This window comes from Phoca vitulina, unplaced genomic scaffold, assembly GCF_004348235.1.
Source record: "Phoca vitulina isolate PV1807 unplaced genomic scaffold, GSC_HSeal_1.0 scaffold28, whole genome shotgun sequence".
Taxonomy (NCBI): Eukaryota; Metazoa; Chordata; class Mammalia; order Carnivora; family Phocidae; genus Phoca; species Phoca vitulina.
This window is the reverse complement of record NW_022589731.1, coordinates 139,904-161,489: the sequence shown is the minus strand read 5'-3', so window position 1 is coordinate 161,489 and position 21,586 is coordinate 139,904. Positions and strand designations below refer to the sequence as shown.

The 21,586-nt window shown below is 36.1% G+C and overlaps 1 protein-coding gene across 6 annotated transcripts in view; it reads right to left on the bottom strand.

Annotated features, from left to right (window-relative positions):
- SLF2 (SMC5-SMC6 complex localization factor 2) overlaps positions 1-21,586 on the bottom strand; it is a 53,287-nt gene that overhangs the window by 17,873 nt on the left and 13,828 nt on the right. For 4 of the 6 annotated variants that reach the window (XR_004301667.1, XM_032423026.1, XM_032423027.1 and 1 more), the window contains 11 exons: positions 18,920-19,042; positions 18,241-18,408; positions 17,152-17,254; positions 12,221-12,296; positions 11,274-11,415; positions 5,798-5,900; positions 4,996-5,172; positions 3,470-3,567; positions 2,823-2,910; positions 1,473-1,604; positions 929-1,006 (listed from right to left, as the gene is read on the bottom strand). Coding sequence is in view for 5 of the 6 variants with exons in the window: in XM_032423026.1 (XP_032278917.1) it covers positions 929-1,006; positions 1,473-1,604; positions 2,823-2,910; positions 3,470-3,567; positions 4,996-5,172; positions 5,798-5,900; positions 11,274-11,415; positions 12,221-12,296; positions 17,152-17,254; positions 18,241-18,408; positions 18,920-19,042 (1,288 nt within the window). In the remaining variant the exon portion in view is untranslated. The other 2 variants (XM_032423029.1, XM_032423030.1) reach the window with 2 other exon arrangements.

Genomic DNA, 21,586 nt, shown 5'->3' with positions numbered 1-21,586 from the left:
AGAACAAACTGATGGTTGCCAGAGGGTAGGGGGTGGTGAGGGGATGGGCAAAATGGCTAAAGGGGAGTAGGAGATACAAATTTCCAGATATGGAATGAGTAAGTCATGGGTATAAAGGGTACAGCATATGGAATATAGTCAGTGGTGTTGTAATAGCATTGTATGGTGACAGATGATAGCTACACTTGTGGTGAGCAGAGCATAATATATAAACCTGTTGAATTACTATGTTGTACACCTGACATTAATGTAACATTGTGTGTCTATCTAAAAAAAAAACACCAAAAAACAAAAAACCCAAAAAACAAAACAAACAACAGAACCAAGAAAACCCACATGAACCCCCAGTGTTGCGTCCTTTTCACAATGACTAAGGAGATAATACTAAGTTTTAAAACAGGTTGGAATACCTACAGTATGAAACATGATGACTTAAACAAGAACTTTCCCCAGAAGTATGGATTATGATAGTATGGGAAGGACAGAATAATTCAAAATGAGTATCTTAACATGGGGAGATAATTAAGAAATGCATATGTAAAGTAGCCTGACTTACTATCAATTTAATTTTGAAGGCAAATATTAGTTCTAAAGGAAAAAAAAAGTGAGTGGGAGAAAAGACGGGAAAAAACCAGCTAATAGCTGGCCCATTTGGTGACCTTGGTATCTTATTAATGTATTACATTGTTGTCAAGTTATGATGGTTAAATTACACTCCAGTAAACAGAACTAACATGTGCAGACAAATAATTCTTGCCAATGATATGGTTGCAAAGTTACTATTACTTTCCCCTTTCCAGTGTACACTGGGATTTCTATAGCAAACCCAAAGTTAACTTTTATGAAGTTTTCTTCTATATAAAGAACATTCATTCATTCCATCAATAGTGACACTTATTAAAAACAAAAAACACTAAAAACTACCTACCCGTTGTCCAGAAGAAAAAGAATGAGAACAACTAACTTCACCAACTAAATGAAGAAGAATGTAGGTCAGGTAATATGCCTGTTGAAGAAATAAATAACACAAACACCCATGAATTAGCTAGCATAGATATCATTCCAGTTTACACATTAGGAGAGTTGCCCAGGAAGGACTAAAGAATTTGCTAATAAAGTTAACTGAGCTGGTAAGTAGGAAAATCCAAGCATTTAATCTAGGCTTCCTGACTTCTAACTCAAGTGCATTCCTTTTACTATCTCACAAGTGCCCTAGTAAAGGAGTACAAAAAATACTCCCAGTATTAAATTACCAACAACCATCCTTTTACCTCGGTTCTCAACTCTCAAGGTTACTTAAGAATTTCACGACAGCAATAAGTAAAAAATATCATTCACTTTTATAATTGTGTTTGCTAGAATGTATCTAAGTCTCCAAATCCAGAAATGCCTATGCTATCAGCCTGTTGTTAGGAAACTGGCATCAGTTATACTCATAATGTACTCTTCTGAGATGATCTAGCCCCGGATACCTGCTTTTCGAGTTCCAAATGAAGACTATCATCAATAGTGCCATTTGGCTGTTCAGCCCTTTTCTTCAAGACCATTTTCTTCAACAAATCAGAAGGCTTCATTTGCACAAGATAGCGATGTAGGACTGTTATCTATCAACAGAGAGGAGAAACTGAATATTAAGCAATACAGTTGCTCTTTCTTAGTCTACTTTTTTTCAGTGGTCCTCTGTTCATTTTGCCTTCTCTAATTTTGCCCCTTTAGCTTTCTTTATAGTCCAGTGATATCCAATTCTCCTTTATTTAAAAGTCCTCATTTGCTTAAAAGGGATTTTAAATTAAAAGGTTCAATACTTGTAATTGAGGATAAAAGCTTGAGGAGGAGACCGAATGGCATTACAACAAAGGCCAAACAGAACGCTTTCTCTGTGAAATTATTTGAAAGTCAGCAAAGCTGAATCTCCCTATGAGTAGAAGTCACTGAATTCTAAAAAGAATTCTCTTTTGATGAAAGTAAGTTATCACTGAAAAGACTGACAGTCCCCATATCTGGAATCAAATCTACCTGAGCTCTACTAATGAAGAAACCAGCTGTCCCTTTCAATCTCTCTGTCCCACAGCACCCTGTGCATACCTCTATCATTGTTCTTACTACATTGTACTACAAGGGTTTATTTTGTTTCAACCTAGATTATGTTTTCAAGAGCAGAGTCTCTAATTCATTTTTTTATCCCTAGGACCTAGTAGAGAATAGATCATCTTGTATTGAATTGCAGTTCACAGAAGAATGTATCTAGACCAGGTTAGATGTTGAGTTTTAAAATTCTAACTATGTGTAGCCCATGTAGCTCCCTTAGTGTTATTAATGTTTGTAAAAGGCTTTCAGTACCTTTCAGTGGAGCTTCCGCTGGACATATTTAAACCCACTCATCTATACATGATATATTTACTACTGAACAATTACTAGGGGACAACTCATGTTTAAGCTCCACAATTTAAGGACAATTTAACATGAAAACAGTACAAGATGCAATTAATGTACAATAGTTCTGCAAGTTCTAATCTTGTGATAAAATTGCTAACCTTGATAAATAATCATATAGTCCTATTTATATAGCACATTTTGATTTTCCCAGTATTTATACATTAATTCATCTAATTGTCCACAACCAACCTATATGTTACTGAATATGATATCATGTCAGTGTAATGGATCTCATTAGTTAAGTACCATTCTAAAGACTATATGAATAGTATTATGCTTGAGAGTTGATATCTAACCCCAGAACTTCTGACTTAAGAACCATCAATTTTCCTTACACCTCACTACCTTTCCCATTTATGAAAAGAAAACAAAAATATTATTTATACCTGTAGATTATTGGCATTAGGGATATCTTCACGTTTCTCATCCAAAAGCTTTGAAATAATCACTAGGCTGAGGCACTGTCTTAGTTGCCTGGAATTAGAATTTAAAAGTATTTAGAATGCATTTTAATCAATACTGTTTGAGAAGCAAATGAATGAGCCCAAAGTTCTTCTAATTGGAAACATTGGAAACATAGCTAGTATTTCAAGAGAAGACAGTATAAGAACATATAAACTTTAATAGAACAGTAAAATTTTCATGTAAAGTATTTGTGTATAAAGTTAGAATTGCCTGCAAATCATTAAGAGTCTTTATCTTTGGCCCTGCTGATATACTGATAGAAAATCTATTTTATTGCTCACATTTATATTTACTAAAGTAAAAAAAAGAAAAAAGCGAATTCATTCATTTTCATATGTGTCATCTGTATTAAGTTATAAGATAGGCTAAAATTAAAAATCAAGAATATCACAAAATGATCTGAGTTAAGTATTAGAATCAGGCTCTCAATGATTTTTCCCACAGCTGACTATGAAATAAAAGACTGATCTAACATTCAAGGAACGATGAAAGGAAATAACGGACCCAAAAGTATTTCATTAATGTAAATATAAATTTTTCTTAATGTTTAATTCTCAATTTTCAATACCTTCCACGTGATGTCCAGTTAGGAACCAGCTGTACCAACCACAGAAGGTTGTGTGGATGATCAGACAGTTCATTTATGGCCAGACAGAGTTCAGGCACCTGAAAACAAAGAATGAGCAAGATTTTTCAAATAGGTCAGTGAAACCAAGTCATCCACATCTTCCTCATCCACACCTTCTTGCCCTATGTGAGCATTATGACAAAAAGAGCACTCACTTTTAGAAACAGCATGGAGCCTAGAACCTGCTAAAACATACACAGTACACAGATTCAGTTTTATCTTAAACTTTGGAACATACTGAACAGATATATTTATCAGAATTTCACTTGCTTTCATGTTTTTTTCTACGTCATACCTATACCTATATTCTAAACAGTCCTCCCTAGAAGAATACAAATCTAAATCTAAAGAGATCTAATTTAATTTATTTGAGAGAGAGAGTGTGTGTGTGCGTGCGTGCGCGCAAGCAGGGGGAAGGCCAGAGGGAGAGAGAATCCTCAAGCAGACTCTCTGCTGAGTGTGGAGCCCAACTGGAGGCTCCATCCCAGGACCCTGAGATTATGACCTGAGCCGAAATCAAGAGTCAGACACTTAACTGACTGAGCCACCCAGGTACCCCTAAATAGAGCTAAATACAAATACCAGCTTCTAAAGGTGTATAATGAGAGCTGCAGAAGATCATACATGTTCCTGACCTGGGATTTCTTGCATTTTAGGGATCCTCAACTATTTCAGTATTTAAGGTCTAACAAAATTGCTTCAAAATAATCTGAGTAGGGGAAGAAAGTATGGGATGAGGGTAACAGATGAGACAAGGTTGATTATGTCTTGTTAATTGTTGAAGCTGGGTGATAAGTACTTATGGGTTCATCATACTTGTCTTTCTACTTTTGCACGTGTTTGAAATTTTCCATCAAAAAAGGTTAAAAAATGTAATTCTTCTAACAAAAATTATACATGTTTACCCTTAATATGGCTATAAACGTTCAACTCCCAATTTTTGTTGTATGTGTGACTTTGCTTCATCATTTCATGTAGGTCTCTCCTCAAAGGTCACTTCAGAAGGGCATTCCCTGACTGCTTTATCTGAAACAGCAGAAGATTCCTGCCTTGCTATTCTTTATACCCATGTCCTGCTTTATTTTAATTTGTAGCCCTTATTACAACTTGACATAGTATAATATACATTTATTATTTAACCCTCTAACTAGCATAAAACTGCTATAAAGGCAATGGATTTATCTTTTCCAGTGCTGTATCTCCAGCACTTACATTAATGCTTGACCCCCAATAAACACATTTTTTTTTTTTTTGGGAATGAATAGCTGCAGTTTTAGAGAAGATTCAGTTATCATAAATTTAATACAGTTCCAACAAAGACAGTAGCTTCCTGTTTATTTTTCATCTGCCAGAGATCTTAACTGAGCTTAGAAACTATTAATTCCATATGCACTATGAAAGTCAATTTGTGATGGTATACAAAAAACCAATACTAAAACCAATACAAAAGCTTTAAGTATGGTTACCTTTGTGTTCCAATCTCTAATGTTTTTCATCAGATTTATCAGGAGGCTTTGAAAGTCCACTAGAGGAATCTGTTTCAGCTGTTTCTCCAAACTCATTTTAAACAACATTAAAATCAGCAACATTATTTCACGATCCTGGTAACCTTCTGGATGTATAGATGTACACAAGCCTAGAAACTGTGACAGAAGTACAAAGACAAAACAATTTAAGGAGATATATTTTACTTGGAGAGTTTAAATTATAAAAACTTTCTGACAAAAAAATGCAAAAGAGAACTTATAGAAAACGAAACATCAGATGTCTAGAAAAAAGGCAAGAAATACTCATGTTAATAGTAATGTAATAGCTGAATTAGGTGACAAGATAAGTATTTTCTTCTCCAATTTTCATTTTTGAGATTTTTTTAATGGTTCAGTATCACTGACTTGATTCAGCCACTAAAAAGTTTTAACACTGTTATTAATTCTTAATCACTAAGTTACAAGTAATAACTTTTTTCTCTTCATACATCCTAATTCTAAAAAAATTATTGGTTCTAAAAATACTGGTTTCTAAAAGCTTCTTGGTAAAGGTATCCTAGAACTATATTAATTCTATAAATCCAAAGTTCCCTTTTCCTCCTAATATTAAAACAAAAAATAAAAACAGCAAAAACAATGTTTAATACAAAGAATACTGCTAACAAATTTCAAAGATTGGAAATCACCTGGTAAAACACTAGTGATTTTGTTTTAAAACCACTAACCACAAAACTAAATGGTTCCAGTACTGTGCTAAAGACATAAAAGAGTTTTTCCCTACCTTAACCACATTTAAAATGTTGGTTTCAGGAAGAGTTGAAAAAATTGGCTTATAAGATGAATCTTCACTTCCTTCCCCCCCCAATGTCATCTGTGTTTCAGAACTATTGAAAAGTGAATAAAGCAATGTGAAATTAGGCACAAAATAATTATTTTAAGATCGAACAACAAAAAAGTTTTGTTGAGGCATAATTTACATATAATAAAAAGAATATACCCATTTTATGTTTTGATAAATATATATAGTAGTATAGCCACCAACAGAATAAAGTAGTAGTAGAACATTTCCATTACCCACAAAAGTCCCTTCATGCCAGATCCAAGTCACTTTGCTATCTCCCACTCCAGGTAAACACTAATCTGACACCTATTTCTATGCATTAGTTTTCCGTTGAACAGCTACTTTTTATAAGGCACTATCCTCATTGTTCTTGGTGTCAGAGAACTATGTAGAAGGTGGCTCTGACTACAAAAGAACTCATAATAAAGGTCTCATGAATAGACAGCAATATAAAGAAACAATTCTAAGCACTGCAGTTTTGGTTGAGGTAATCAGTGAAGGTTCGTGGAGGAGGAGACACATGAATTTGGCCTTCAAAAGGTACTTTCTTATTTAATTTTTTGAATAATAAGACCTTCATATGGTTAAAAAACTCAAAAGGTATCAAGGAACAGTACTGCTGTGAAGAACTGTCCTCAGTCTAGGCCTTTTGCCATCCATTTCCCCTCCAATCACTAGTTTTAATCCTTCCTTCCACAAGCATTTTATGTATATACAAATAAATATGTATTTATTTATTTGCCCCCCCTTAATGTAAGTGGCAGCACACTATATACTCTGTTGTGTACCTCTCTTTTTTTCACTTAATATATCTTATACTTCCATAACTATATATGAAAAGCTTTCTTAGCTTTTCAAGTCTCTGCTTAGTAGTCCGGTGCCTTCCTAGCTGTAAACCTCAGGCAAACTACTTAACCTTTCTGTGCCTGACTCACCTGTAAAATGGAATGAGAATACTATCTAACAGCTGTAGTGACCATTAAATGAAGTGCTATATTTTAAGCCCTTAGAACTGTGTCTGGCATATAGTAAGCAATATGTAACTATTAGTAGTTGTGATGATGATGATTAACGTACCATGATTTAGTAATCTCTTCCATACAGATAAGACTGTCTTGCTCTTATTTTTTTTTTTTTTAAAGATTTTATTTATTAGAGAGAGCAAAAGTGAGAGAGAGCACAAGTGGGGGGTGGGGGTTTGAGGGAAAAGCAGATTCCCTGCTGAGCAGGGAGCCCCATGTGGGGTTCAATCCCAGGACCCCAAGATCATGACCTGAGCTGAAGGCGGATGCTTAACAGACTGAGCCACCCAGGCCCCCTGACCGTCTTGCTCTTAGAAACAGCGCTTCAACGAGAGAGACAGGTAATATTTTAGTGAGCTGACACTGAGGATGGAGGTGAGGGATCACTATGAGGAAGAGCCAATGCAATGATGACTAATATGGAGGAACAGCAAGCAGATCAATTTGGTTAAAACAAAAGGGACAGCAAAATAGAAAATAGGTCGGGCGCCTGGGTGGCTCAGTTGGTTAAGCGACTGCCTTCGGCTCAGGTCATGATCCTGGAGTCCCGGGATCGAGTCCCGCATCAGGCTCCCTGCTCGGCAGGGAGTCTGCTTCTCCCTCTGACCCTCCCCCTCTCATGCTCTCTCTCTCTCTCATTCTCTCTCTCAAATAAATAAATAAAATCTTAAAAAAAAAAAAAAAAGACGTCAAAGGAGATTAAAAAAAAAAAACAAAAGCAAACAAAAAAATAGAAAATAGGTCAAATTGCAGAGTCTTCAATACAAGGTGTAAAAAGGCTTGAGAACAGAGGAGAAAGAAGTTCAAGGCTATGTTTCATAAAAGGAATCCTCCAACAGTGAAAGGAATAAATATCTTGGAGGTAGAAAGCCCCTGGGGAAAAGGAGATTTTTTTTTTTTTTTGCCAGGGTAGGCATGAAAAGAGGATCTGAATTAGACTAACACGGGTAACAAAAAAGGAAAGAACAGCTGTGACATGAGCAGAGGAACTAGAACACAGGGATGTGAGAACTGATGGAATGCAGAAGAGAAAGAGGTTAGTTGTGACTCAGATTTTAAGTCTGTACATCTAACAATAATGGTCAAGAAAAGAACTGTTCGACTATCCTTTAGTATCTTACTCTCCCTATCTGAATATTTAAGAGCCTTCAAACATTTCACACACACCAACAAAAATGGTTAAGTTGCATGTGAGTCTTAGTGAGAAGAGTGAGTTGTGGTCATATCTCAACAGGATTCAGTCTTGTACTCATGTTGCTTAAACAGGCATTTCATCATGGTTCACTCATTCCTTCACGAGCTCCTCCTTGCTTTCCTGTGCTCACCGACGCCTACCACTGCACAGCAACAGTGACTACAGCCACCACCTCCCTGCTGTAGTCATCAAACCTAACTGATGCCAACTCTTTAACTGGTAAGTAACCAATAAAAAAAACCATTTTGCTGAATATTATCTGCATGTATTATGCCTTAATGCATTCATTATATATCTTTATTTCACTATTTCCACTACAGTACCTGCTTGCAACAGTGAAGAAAAATTCAAATCTGTTGCATACAACATATGTGACCACATGTTACTGAATTCATGAAATGTTAAATAATAAAATAACTGGTATTTTAACTTTTTAAATATAGGTGGTTTGAGTATTTTAACAATGTTTGGGGGAAATGGTTGGGTTTTTGGATGGGCTGGGACAAGCATTATTTTCCCTATTTAAAGTGATAGAACATAGTCTTTATCTGAAAATTTGCTATCCAACGTATTTTTAGATACAGATTATATCTGAGCAACAAGGGATCCTGTATGGAGTGGAAAGAGAACTAGAGAGGTAAGAGTTTGGCTTTGGATATAGCAATAACAAGAATTTACCTTTTTTCTCAGAAGTGAAGATGAGTATATTCTCATATTTAAGAACCAGTTTTATTTCTGTGATCAGTTTATTCCTTTGTCCATTTTTCTAATAGGTCATCTTTTTTATTAATTTGAAACTAAATCTTTACCTGTAACCACAGTTGTTTCATTCATATACGCATGAATATGAAAAATTCATATAAATATTATCTCCCTCCCACTCCCTTTTGAAGCTTTTCTTTTGACTTTGTGTATAGTGATTACTGTCATGGCAAAGTGTTTTTAATGTGGTCAAATAAGTTAATTTTCCTTTATACGGCTTTTGAGTGTTAGTTCATACACAAAATCATTTTCCCCTTTTCTAGGATTATAAAAACCTGCTGGTTTCTTCTGTTACTTTTATGGTTTTATTGTATACATTTAAATCTTTGATCTATCAGTTTGAGGTATGGATGCAAAATTTTTTTTCAGATGGCTATCCAGTTTTCCAGATAGTGGATAATACCAGATACTTAATAGCCTACTCTTTCATTTATGGAAATAGCTTTTTAGCATTTACTAAGTATCTATATGTATTTGGTTCTATTTTGGACTTCTTTTGTTCCACTGACAGAACTTTGCATGTTGCACTTGTCCCATACTATTATCTGCTAAGGCCAGTCCTGCCTCCTAACTCTTCTTTCTCAAAGCTTTTCTAGATATTATTTTTTTCCATATAACTTTATAGAATCACTTGTATAGTATCAACTCTCCCCTTCCCCACAAAATATCCCATTGGCATTTCTTATTCAAATGTCATTATGTTTATGGTTTAACTTCAGGAGCTCTAATCTATTTATATTATAATGTTGAATTTTCCTATCTGAAAGCATGGTATGCTCTTCCATTCATTTAGGTCTTCTATTTTGTCTCTATACACACACTCACACACACTCTCTCTCTCTTCTATTTAAGTTTATTCCTAGGTATTTCATATATTTTTCTTGCTGTTGTAAATGAAGTCTTTTCTTCCAGTTTATCTTTTTTTTTTTAAGATTTTATTTAAAAAAAAATTTTTTTTTTAAAAGATTTTATTTATTTATTTGACAGAGAGAGACAGCTGGAGAGGGAACACAAGCAGGGGGAGAGGGAGAAGCAGGCTTCCCGCTGAGCAGGGAGCCCGATGTGGGGCTCGATTCCAGGACCCTGGGATCACAACCTGAGCCGAAGGCAGATGCCTAACAACTGAGCCACCCAGGCGCCCCTTATTTTTAAAAATTTTTGATGTAATCTCTGCCCCCAAGGTGGGGCTCGAGTTCATGACTCTGAGATCAAGAATCACATGCTCTACCAACTGAGCCAGCCAGGCACCCCACAGCTTATCTTTTAAACTAGCTACAGCTCATATATCTAAAGGTTACTAATTTCTCTTTTTAAATTTTGTACCCTGGAATCCATACCAACTTCTCTCTTTTTTAAAGATTTATTTATTTTAGAGAGAGGGAGAGAGACAGCGAGCGAGCAGGTGAGTGGGAGGAGGGGCAGAGGGAGGAGGATAGAGGGAGAAAATCTTACGCAGACTCCCCGCTGAGTGCAGAGCCTGACGTGGAGCTTGATCCCAGCACCCTGAGATCATGGCCTGAGGCAAAACCAAGAGTTGGCCACCCAACCGACTGAGCCACCCAGGTGCCCCACCCCCCCTTTTAAGTAGGCTCCCTGCCTAATGTGGGGCTTGAACTCACAACCCTGAGATCAAGAGTCACATGCTCTACTGAATGAGACAGCCAGGTGCCCCATACCAGTTTCTCTTACTTTTTTTTTTATTTGTTATAGCTTTTCAGCCGACTTAGGCTTCTTTGCATACATTAACACACTTCTTCTGCAAATAATGAAACTTTTACCAACTCATTTCCAGTTTTTATATCTCTTATTTTTTTCTCTTACCTAATTGCTTTGGCCAGTATTGCCAACAGAATAATGTCAAATAATGTCAAATACTTATCTAATTGCTTTGGCCAGTATCACCAAGAAATAATGTCAAATAAGCAAATAATGTCAAATAACAGAATAATGTCAAATAACAAATAATGTCAAATAACGTCAGTTTCATTTAAAAAAAATTTAAAAATTTTAAATGTTTCTATATCCTCCTTTTTTTTTTTTTTAAAGACTTTATTTATTTATTTGACAGAGACTGAGACACAGCTAGAGAGGGAACACAAGCAGGGGGAGTGGGAGAGGGAGAAGCAGGCCCCTCTTGGAGCAGGGAGCCTGATGTGGGGCTCGATCCCAGGACTCTGGGATCATGACCCAAGCCGAAGGCAGATGCCCAATGACTGACCACCCAGGTGCCCCTATATCCTCCCTGTTCAACTTGATGATGACTTTCAGATTAAGACAGATGTTAGGAATGTATCTAATTCAAGATCCATTTCAACTTTGAGAGATTTAAAAAAACCAAGAATGGGTACTGAAATTATCAAATGAGTATTAACTCTTATCCTATTACAAATTATTTAAAAGAATGTTTTGGGGAGTTATTTATGAAAATAAAACTTACACTAGATTATCTTCATTAAAGTCTGGCTGAAGATTCTCCAGAGGAAACAAAGATCTGAAATCAATTCCCATATTGAAAAACACAGCTGCTATATCAGATAACGATGGGATCCAGGGCCAAACTGGTGAATCACTGAAGGTATCTAGTTAACAGAAGAAAATATTTTATCCCAAATCCCAGGTTCACAAACACAGTTGCAAGGTGACAGTCTGCATGTGAAATATGGATTATCATGATGATTTTATAGAAATGACATCTGGTAATGGTATGTTAATGATATAGTTATTTAGAATGATCATACAGGAATTATAGATTTTCAAGTAAATGAAGGAAATGACATTTATTAAAGTATCTGAGAGTGATGATGAATAAAAGAGTATAACTCAAAAAGTAACACACTTTGAAAAGACTGAAAATAACAATGGTAAAATACCAACTACTCCTAACACAGAAAGACTTTACCATCTTCAGTGCCCATATAGTCTCAAGCCCCAAAACAAGCGAAAGGTGTAAATCACAATGCTTGTTTTATTATAAGGGATCTCAGAGGTGAGAAAACAATTGTTACATTTTTGTAGTACTTTCAGTCTCCTCAGTGCACAATCAGTACAATACTTGTTCACCAATAAGCCAGTTAAAGTTAACTGGCTAAATAAATAACAAACTTGCAACTATTTCCATTTACCCAGAACAGTAACCCATGAGTTGGTAAATATTAGGTTAGGGCTGTCACTTGTAAGGTCTTATACCGTTTTTCTCAATGCAACTAGAAAAATGCAGATACTCATTTTTGATTGGAGTTTCATGTCATTAAAGATTTTAGATCACAAAAAATAATTTTTTATTCTATATTTCTGAATATCCTAAATGTTTAGCAACACGAAAGAGACTGTATAAATAGCAACCAATAATTCACACAGCTAATCAGAGTAAATTCATATACTCACCATTCCTAATCGTTATTTCCATCAATGTACTTAAAATCTGCACGGACACAATACAGTCTGTATGAACCGACATCATCTGCCAAAGTAGGTAAGAGTATTAAAAAAGAAAGAAAATGAGCATTTACTACTTGCCAGGCATATATAAAGGTATTTTATGTGTATTTTCTTTAAAATGTATTTTATATGCATTTCATTTTAATACTTACAATAACCTTATGAAGTGGTCATACATTACACATGAGCAGACAGGCTCAGAGAGATTAAAATACTCTACCTAATGTAATACATGAGGAGTTGGAACTTATAATTCAGGTCTAATTCTAAAATCAGGGCCCTTTCCATTCTAACATGCTGACTGTTTTTACAACTTTCGTTTATATTAGAGAAATATTTACATTTGAAAACTATCAAAAAATGCCTTTCTAGTTCATTTGTGCGATGAAATCCAAAAACCATAAAGGAAAAGGCTGCTAGTTGATCACAGGCAAAAATCAAACCACAAACTAATAAAAATATTTGAAAAGATACAAATAAGCAAAATAATATATCAATATACTATTTATTTATTTACGTATTTATTTATTTTTTGAGATTTTATTTATTTGTCAGGGAGAGAGAGAGCAAGCACAAGCACGGGAGTGGCAGGCAGAGACAGAAGCAGGCTCCCAGCTAAGCAGGGAGCCTGATGCGGAACTCAATCCCAGGACTCTGGGATCATGACCTAAGCCAAAGGCAGACGCCCAATGGACTGAGCCACCCAGGCATCCCTATCAATATACTTTTTAAAAGATGTTCAATATCACTAGTAATCAAAGAAATGCAAAGAGAAGTGACAAACTGTCATTAGCATGTCAAAAGAAGCTTGACTTTGGGCCGCTGGGTGGCTCAGTTGGTTAAGCATCTGCCTTCGGCTCATGCCCTGATCCCAGGGTCCTGGGATGGAGCCCTGCATCGAGCTCCCTGCTCAGCAGGGAGCCTGCTTCTCTCTCTCCCCCCGACCCTCCCCCCCACTCGTGCTTGCTCTCTCTCTCTGAAATAAATAAAATCTTAAAAAAAAAAAAAAAGAGAAGCTTGACTTTAAGATTGTTAACGATCAAGAACATTGATAATGGGGCGCCTGGGTGGCTCAGTCGTTAAGCGTCTGCCTTCGGCTCGGGTCATGATCCCAGGGTCCTGGGATCGAGCCCCGCATCGGGCTCCCTGCTCCGCGGGAAGTCTGCTTCTCCCTCTCCCACTCCCCCTGCTTGTGTTCCCTCTCTCGCTGTGTCTCTCTCTGTCAAATAAATAAACAAAATCTTTAAAAAAAAAAAAAAAGAACATTGATAATGCCAGCGTTCATAAGAGTACTAGGAAAGAGGTAGCATGCCCAGTATTAAGTATAATTTGGTAAAATTTAAAAAGTAATTTGGTAATATTTATGCAAAGTTATTGTCCTTATATTTTGATCTAGTTAGCCTTTTTACATACAGAAATTTATATGCAGAGGCATATAATTAATATAATTTTACAAAACCATTTTTTGGGAAAATATTTTCAAGTTTAAAAAAACATTAAAAAAAAAACATTTTAAAGAATCATGACAGGGGCACCTGGGTGGTGGCTCAGTTGGTTAAGCATCCAACTCTTGATTTTGGCTCAGGTCATGATCTCAGGGCTATGAGATCAAGCCCTGTGTCAGGTTCCCGCTCAGCAGGGAGTCTGCTGGAGATTCTCCCTCTCCCCCTGCTTGCATTTGCATGCACGCTCTCTCTAATAAATAAATCTTTAAAAAAAAAAGAATCATGTGACGTATCGAAGGTAATTTTAAAGTGGTTTAGCAGGGGAAAACACTTCTCTTTCCCTTTTGCTTTGGAGCTGTAGATTACGATTACAGTAAATTTAAATCTAAAATGTAAGGGAGATTAACCCAAACTCTGGTTTCAATCAGGCATATTTGTGTCATTGTATGTTTGTATTTGCATCATTTGTATGTTTGTGCCATTTTCAAAATCAACCTGTGTCAAAAAAGTCTGTTATAATGTTTGTGCTATGTTTTGCCACTAGGGGGAAGCACCATCCAAAGGCATGTTGGAAACAGGACAAGTTTTGGTAACAATCTTTTTTGGGTAATAATAATTCTAAGGTGGGCAACCCAGTACTTGGAGATAATTAAATAAATGTGTAAAGAGGTGCAAATAACAATCTGATGTCTATCAACTGAGACTGGGTTAAATAAATCATAGTATAACACTACAAAAGAATTATATAAAGCCGCTAAAAACGATGACAACATATCTATACTGACATGAAAACACTCAATAATTTGTTATCTGAAATAAACAAATCATAAAACAGCACATATTCTGTTTATACTGTCATACAGCAATCTATGTACACGCAGAGAACAATCTAGAAAACACTAAAATTTAACAGCCCCTGGAAACTGGGATGGCATTAAGCCTTTTTAAAAAATCTTTCCATTTTACTTGAACTTTTCACAATCAAATGTGAATTGCCTTTGCAAAAGTTTTTAAAAAGTAGTAAAGTGTCCTTCTAGTTTTACACTCATAAAATCAGGAAAATGCAAACATTTTAATTACATTTTAACAATTAACCTACAAAAATGTTAGGACCATAGATTTCATTCCTTTTTTATGGTTGAATAATATTCCATTGTACATGTGCACATGTCTACATGTACATCTCTTTTATCCACTCATCTATCGATGGACACTTGGGCTGCTTCCATAATTTGGTTATTGTAAATAATGCTGCAATAAACACTGGGGTGTGTATATATCTGAATTAGTGTTTTTGTATTCTTTGGGTAAGAAGGGTTAAAAAAAAAAATTAGAACCACAGCATTAAAATAAATTCTGACATACTTTCTAAAAAAGAAAAATAGTCATAAGTTGGTATATCTCTCCATCATGAAAAATGGACTTGGAATTGAAAAGGAGAGATGAGACAAAGTGTTTTACACAGAAAAAGTGATTAGAATGATTATTAGTTTAGTTTTTCAAATAATAAATATGTAGAGTATAGAAACCACTTATACAAAGGTATGCTTATATGTTATAATCAGGGTTTTAAAGGCTATAATGAGGACCCACATCAACAAGATAAAAATTAACACAGATAAAAATGGAAAGCCTTACTTGTAAGTTTAAGAAAAGATATATTGCATAGTTAGAGAATAACAAAGCCCTGGCATGACAATAGATGAAGTTTTGAATTGCAGTAACAGAAATATGTCAGTGGGTAGAAGGGAAAGAGTCGCACTGGAAACTGCTGCTTATAAAGACCTTATCTGGAGCATATGTCCATTTATGGGGGAAACACTTTAGGAGCTAATGGCCATTCAGAAAGATGATCAGTAAAGGGACTAGATATTTAGTGACTGGAGAAAGTTTAGTGCTGGGGGGAGATGAGGGTCATGACAGCTGTTTTAAAATAAATGAAGGACTGTTAGATGAAGCATATTCTGGGAAGTTCCAGAAAAGATAATTAGTACTACTATATAAAAACTACAGGGAGGCAAGTTTTGATTTAATTAGGACTCTTGAAAAAAAATTTACTGGGGTCAAAGTACTGAGCTCCTAATCACTGGAAGTAAATGCTCCTGCCCCACAGTCTGCACTGCCTGCTATTTTCTCTGCCTAGAATGGTCTTTTACCATATAGTGGCACAGCTCACTCCATTACTTTGTCTTCTCTTTACTCAGACCTCACCTTACCAGTAAGGCCCTCATCATTAATTATCTTATATACATATTCAAAAAAGCAAGCTTTTTTTCCCCACCCTGATACTTCTCTGTGTCTACTGTAGCCTACTATTTCTTCCTAGCACTTACCATCTGACACAATAGATCTCTAAATAGGCATTTACACACACACCCATTTACTATCTCCTCTATAGTACTAGAATGTGGCTTTCATGAGATCAGAAATGTAGATTTTTGGGGCACCTGGGTGGCTCAGTCATTAAGCGTCTGCCTTCGGCTCAGGTCATGATCCCAGGGTCCTGGGATTGAGCCCCGCATCCGGCTCCCTCCTCTGCGGGAAGCCTGCTTCTCCCTCTCCCACTCCCCCTGCTTGTGTTCCCTCTCTCGCTGTGTCTCTCTCTGTCAAATAAATAAATAAAATCTTAAAAAAAAGAAAAAAAAGAAATGTAGATTTTTTCATTGCTGTTCTCTTCAGTACCTGGCCACAGCTGGCACTCAAAAAATGCCAGCTATATGAAAAAAATGAATAAAAGGCTATATTGGAATATCTAGTTCCTGCCAAATATGAGATTGTTTGAAATGCTATCTTAAAGCCCAGAATAGAAACTCCTTATGTTTTTCCCACTTCTCACTTCATACAATAGTCATATGTTTTAATAGTCATATTTTTTGATACCACTGATATTTCTAAAGTTACCATGCAGATAATATAAAAATTTAGATAATTAAGTGGATTTAAGAATTAAACATTATTGGGGAAAAGAAACATTTGGTTGCAGATATATATATATCTGCATACACACACACACACACACAAATGGGAAAATATTGGTATACAAGTCAAATCCTAAAAATACATATGCAAGAATCTCCATAAAAATGGGAGAAAAAAATATTTTAAAAAACCCCACTAAACCCCCTCCCCTCCCAAAAAAACAGGTAACGTAAGAATGAGAAGAACTCTCCTAAACTAACCATGATAATGATTTACCAGTGGGATGAAATGTCTTAGGCACAATTAACATTACTATCCCACACACGATCTGCATTAGCATTTCCTTTATAATCTCTTCACATGGACTCTTTTTGCCTCATTTTAACCCACTGAAATCATGGGTTTGATGTGCTATTTTTTTCCTCTAGTAATGTGCAAATATGATATTTTAACTTTGTTTTTGACTAGGAAATGCAGTAGGAGACAACTATACTCCCCAAACATTTCTCTTACCCGAAACAGCCACTTTAACACAGGTACGGGACACTGGACATAGTGATAAGCAGAGGTAAGAAAGCCTTGTGTTGTCAAAAAAATCTGATCTGTTTTTCCTGATCTGAAAAAATAAAGTGAAATCAATGACTGTTACTTTCATAGTAAGAAACTTCTACCACCACATCTGACATAATCAGGGAAATGAGCTAGCACACCATCCTCAGTCCTTAGAGGTGGACTCTACTCCAATATGGATGGGTTACTCATAAAGGAAATTCAAGTGATGGCCTAAAGCTGATCCAGTCTGTTAGCCTGTTTCCAGATTTATCTGGTGGATAAATTTACATTAGCTGGCAGTGTTGAGAAAGCTCCTATTAAGTCTGCTTTTGTCAGCTTGGGTTTGTACTTCCATAAAACTCAGCACCAGAATTAATGTGATCTCTCTGCATCTGAGATAATCATGCACTGAGAGAAATTAGACCAATTTGGGCACTGTGGTATAGACTGCTAGTTGCCCATCCCAACATCTATTCTTGCCTTTCCTCTTGGCAACTGAACCCTGACTTTTAGCTGGGTACACTGGCTCTGCCTAAAATAAAAACCATTTCCCAGCCTTCCTTGTAACTAGGCGTGGTCATGTTTACTAAGTTCTATCCAACTAACCGTAAGTAGAAATGTGTGGGATTTCTGGGAATTTTAATGTAAAGGGCTGGAGTACCAGTAGCACCTGAAGCAACCAGGTGCTTAGATGGTGGAGAAGAAAGATTATATGGTGAAACACCAGCCCTGGACTTCCTACCTCTGAACTTCTTTCACATAAGAAAGAAATATACTTCTTATTTTAAGCCCCTATTATTTTGACAGTTGCTGTTATTATATGCTGATCTTAATCCTAACTAATAAAGGCATGTAATACGCCAAGCAACTATCTTACACTGCTTCCTATAATTAAATAATAAACACAAAAAGCAATAGTAATAAGAAGGATTAGAAAACTGGATAGGTCATAATAGAAATTAACCTTTTAGAAGACTATGTCAGTTAGAAATCTTTTAGAGTAATTTTTATATAGGAAAAAGCAAAACGTTTTTCTATTTTTCTACTTACTTAAGTATAAGCTTTTCTACAGCGCTCTGTCCTATAAAACCAGAGTCTCTTAAATCCAAGGTATACTGATTGAAAATTTTTCCGGAATTGAGGAAATTAAATATTTCTTCACCTGGGTGATGATCAGGAATAGCATCAATTGTAACTGAAAATTTCTTTAGAAATTCCCTGGAATAAAAAAAGTTATTGAATATCAAATAGTTATATTGCATATGATTTTGTGTTTAAAGGTTGGGCGCAAAGAAAACTTTTCTTAGGACCAATGTTAACCCCAGATAAGAAGACTAGCATGAGAACATGTGTTTTGTTCCTCCCACTTTTTGCTAGTAGTTAGTCCAAAGCCACTAAATGGGTCTGTGTGAAAAGAAACAATAACCAGGAGGAAAAAGATGTAACTTGGCCTTAACATTTGTCCTTCAAATCCATCATACATGGATTAGAAAACCATCATAGATTACTCATAAAGTATATAACCATCAATGGTTCCTTTATTTCACAAGAACAAAATTAAAAAATATAAACTTAATAGGGTATACATTATGAAAAATGCTATACCTGTGCTCTTCTAAGAGGCCATCCTACTCGTAAAGTACATAACCGTCAATGGTTCATTTATTTCACAAGAACAAAATTTAAAAATATAAACTTAATAGGGTATACATTATGAAAAATGCTATACCTGTGCTCTTCTAAGAGGCCATCCTCATCATCTGTACTGTCTTGATCTCCAATTCTGATGGGGGATTTAATACCTCGGCCCTGCCTTATGTCTTCCTGTAGCTGCTTCTGCAGTTCATCTAACCTGAGAATTACAAGAAATGTTACAGAAAATGGTTTACTCTAAAAATAATCTTTAGTTTAGGTCTAAAAGCAGCACCAAAAAACAAAACACCCCCCGCCCCAAAACTCAACCTCTTATTAATAAGTACCTTGTTATATGACAAACTTTGATGCACTACAGGTCAAATTATGTCTTCCCAAACATCATGATGTATAACAGACTTTTACCCAGCTACTGGTATGATATTAGAATAGTGTTCCTTCAGATAGAAGACTTGAATATTTCTTTATAGCTAGGACTTCAAGAATGATATCCAAATCATTTAGAGAAAGGGGAAGGAAAATGGCAAAGAATAATTTGATTATCCCCTTGAATCTTTAATGCTCATTTGACTTCCAGTAGACCAACAAACTGATGTTAATTAGTCTTTCTAGCACCAGTAGTCATTATCATTGTCATCATTATTATCATCACAATACCTAACACTGAGCCCTTACTATGGGACAGGCACTGTACTGAGAACTTTACGTATTAAATCTTTCAACCCTCACAAGAACCCCATGTAGTAGTTTATTATTACCCATTTTACACATGAGGAAACAAACATTAGGAATGCTAACTTGCTCAAGCTCACAATGCAAGGAGCTGGGATTCAAAGCCAGAGAGTCTAGCTCTGCAGTCCTTGCTTATACTGCTTGCCAAGATTAAGTTATTTTAACCAAGGTCCTTATTCCTAGCTCCAGCCCCACAGTAGATGAGTATAATACAACAGTAAGTGACTGGTAAATGTACTGCTCTACCAATACAGAAAAGAGTCAATCATCAGACCAAACTAGCATCTCTGCCTCTGGTCTGTGCAGTGTTCATTTCAAATAAACAACTTCAGATCTGACATTACAAATCACATGAATTCATGAAATGTTTAAAGAATTTTACAATAGAAACAATTTCTCTAAATTTAGAAAGGGGAACACTTCTAATTGTATTTCCTATGGTTAGCTAACTCATCTATCAAGTTTGAGACACATATATACCAACTTCACGTCAGTTGAGCTTTTTTTTTTTTTTAAAGATTTTATTTATTTATTTATTTATTTGAGAGAGCGAGAATGAGAGAGAGAGAGAAAGAGCACATGAGAGGGGGGAGGGTCAGAGGAAGAAGCAGACTCCCCGCTGAGCAGGGAGCCTGACGCAGGACTTGATCCCGGGGCTCCAGGATCATGACCTGAGCCGAAGGCAGTTGCTTAACCAACTGAGCCACCCAGGCGCCTAAGCTTCTTTTTTTTTTTTTTTTTGATTTTATTATTTTTTTATCTTATTTTTAAGATTTTATTATTTATTTGAGGTAGAGAGAGGAGACTCTGCTGAGCGGGGAGCCCAACATGGGGCCTGATCCAATCCCAAGACCCTGAGATCATGACCTAAGTCAAAGTCAGACGCTTAACCAACTAAGCCACCCAGGCGCCCCAAGTCAGTTGAGCTTTTAGTGAAGTTCTGTGGGCTAGTTTTGAGGATTTTCCTTAAATGAGGAAGATATTTTTCCCCTCATTAGCAAAAGTAGTTTACAACTAGTGACAAATTTTATCAGGTCCATTATGATCCTCAAACTTTTTGATTTCTGTGTGTGTGTGTGAGAGAGAGAGAGCCAGAGACAGAAAGAGAGAGAAACGTTAATTCTAAACTTCTTCCTCAAGAGTAACTTGATGTAGAAATACCATGTGTGGCTATGCTGGTTTCAGAATTTGGACTACGTGAATATAAGAATGTTTAAAAAAAATTCTACGCAAACAAAAAACCCCCAAACAACTCAATTAAAAAATGGGCAAGGGGCACCTGGATGGCTCAGTTGATTAAGCATCCGTCTTTGGCTCAGGTCATGATCCTGGGGTCCTAGGATTGAGCCCCACATCGGGGTCCCTGCTCAGCAGGGAGTCTGCTTCTCCTTCTCCCTCTGCCCCTTCCCCCTCTTGTGCTCTCTCTCAAATAAATCAATAAAATCTTAAAAAAAACATGTGCAAAGGATCTGAATAGACATTTCTCCAAGGAAGCTATACAAATGGCCAATAAGGACATGAAAAGATGCTCAACATCATTCGTTATTAGGAAAGTGAAAATCAAAACCATGAGGTACCACTTCATATTCATTAGGATGGCTATGATCAAAAAACCAGAAAATATCAAGTGTTGGTGAGGATGTGGAAAAACTGGAATCCTTGTGCTCTGCTGGTGGGAATGTAAAATGGTGCAGCCACTATGGAAAACAGTACAGCAGTTCCTCAAAATATGTATAGAATCACTGTATGGTCCAGGATTCCACTTCTGGGAATATACCAACCCAAAAGAATTGAGTGGGGACTTGAAGAGATATTTGTACACCCTTGTTCACAGCAGCAATACTTCCAATAGCCAAAAAATAGAAACAACACAAGTGTCCATCAAAGGATGAATGGATAAATAAAATGTGCTATATACATACAATGGAGTATTATTCAGCCTTAAAAGGGAAGGAAATTCTGACACATGCTACAACACGGACAAACCTTGAAGACACTACGCTAAGTAAAA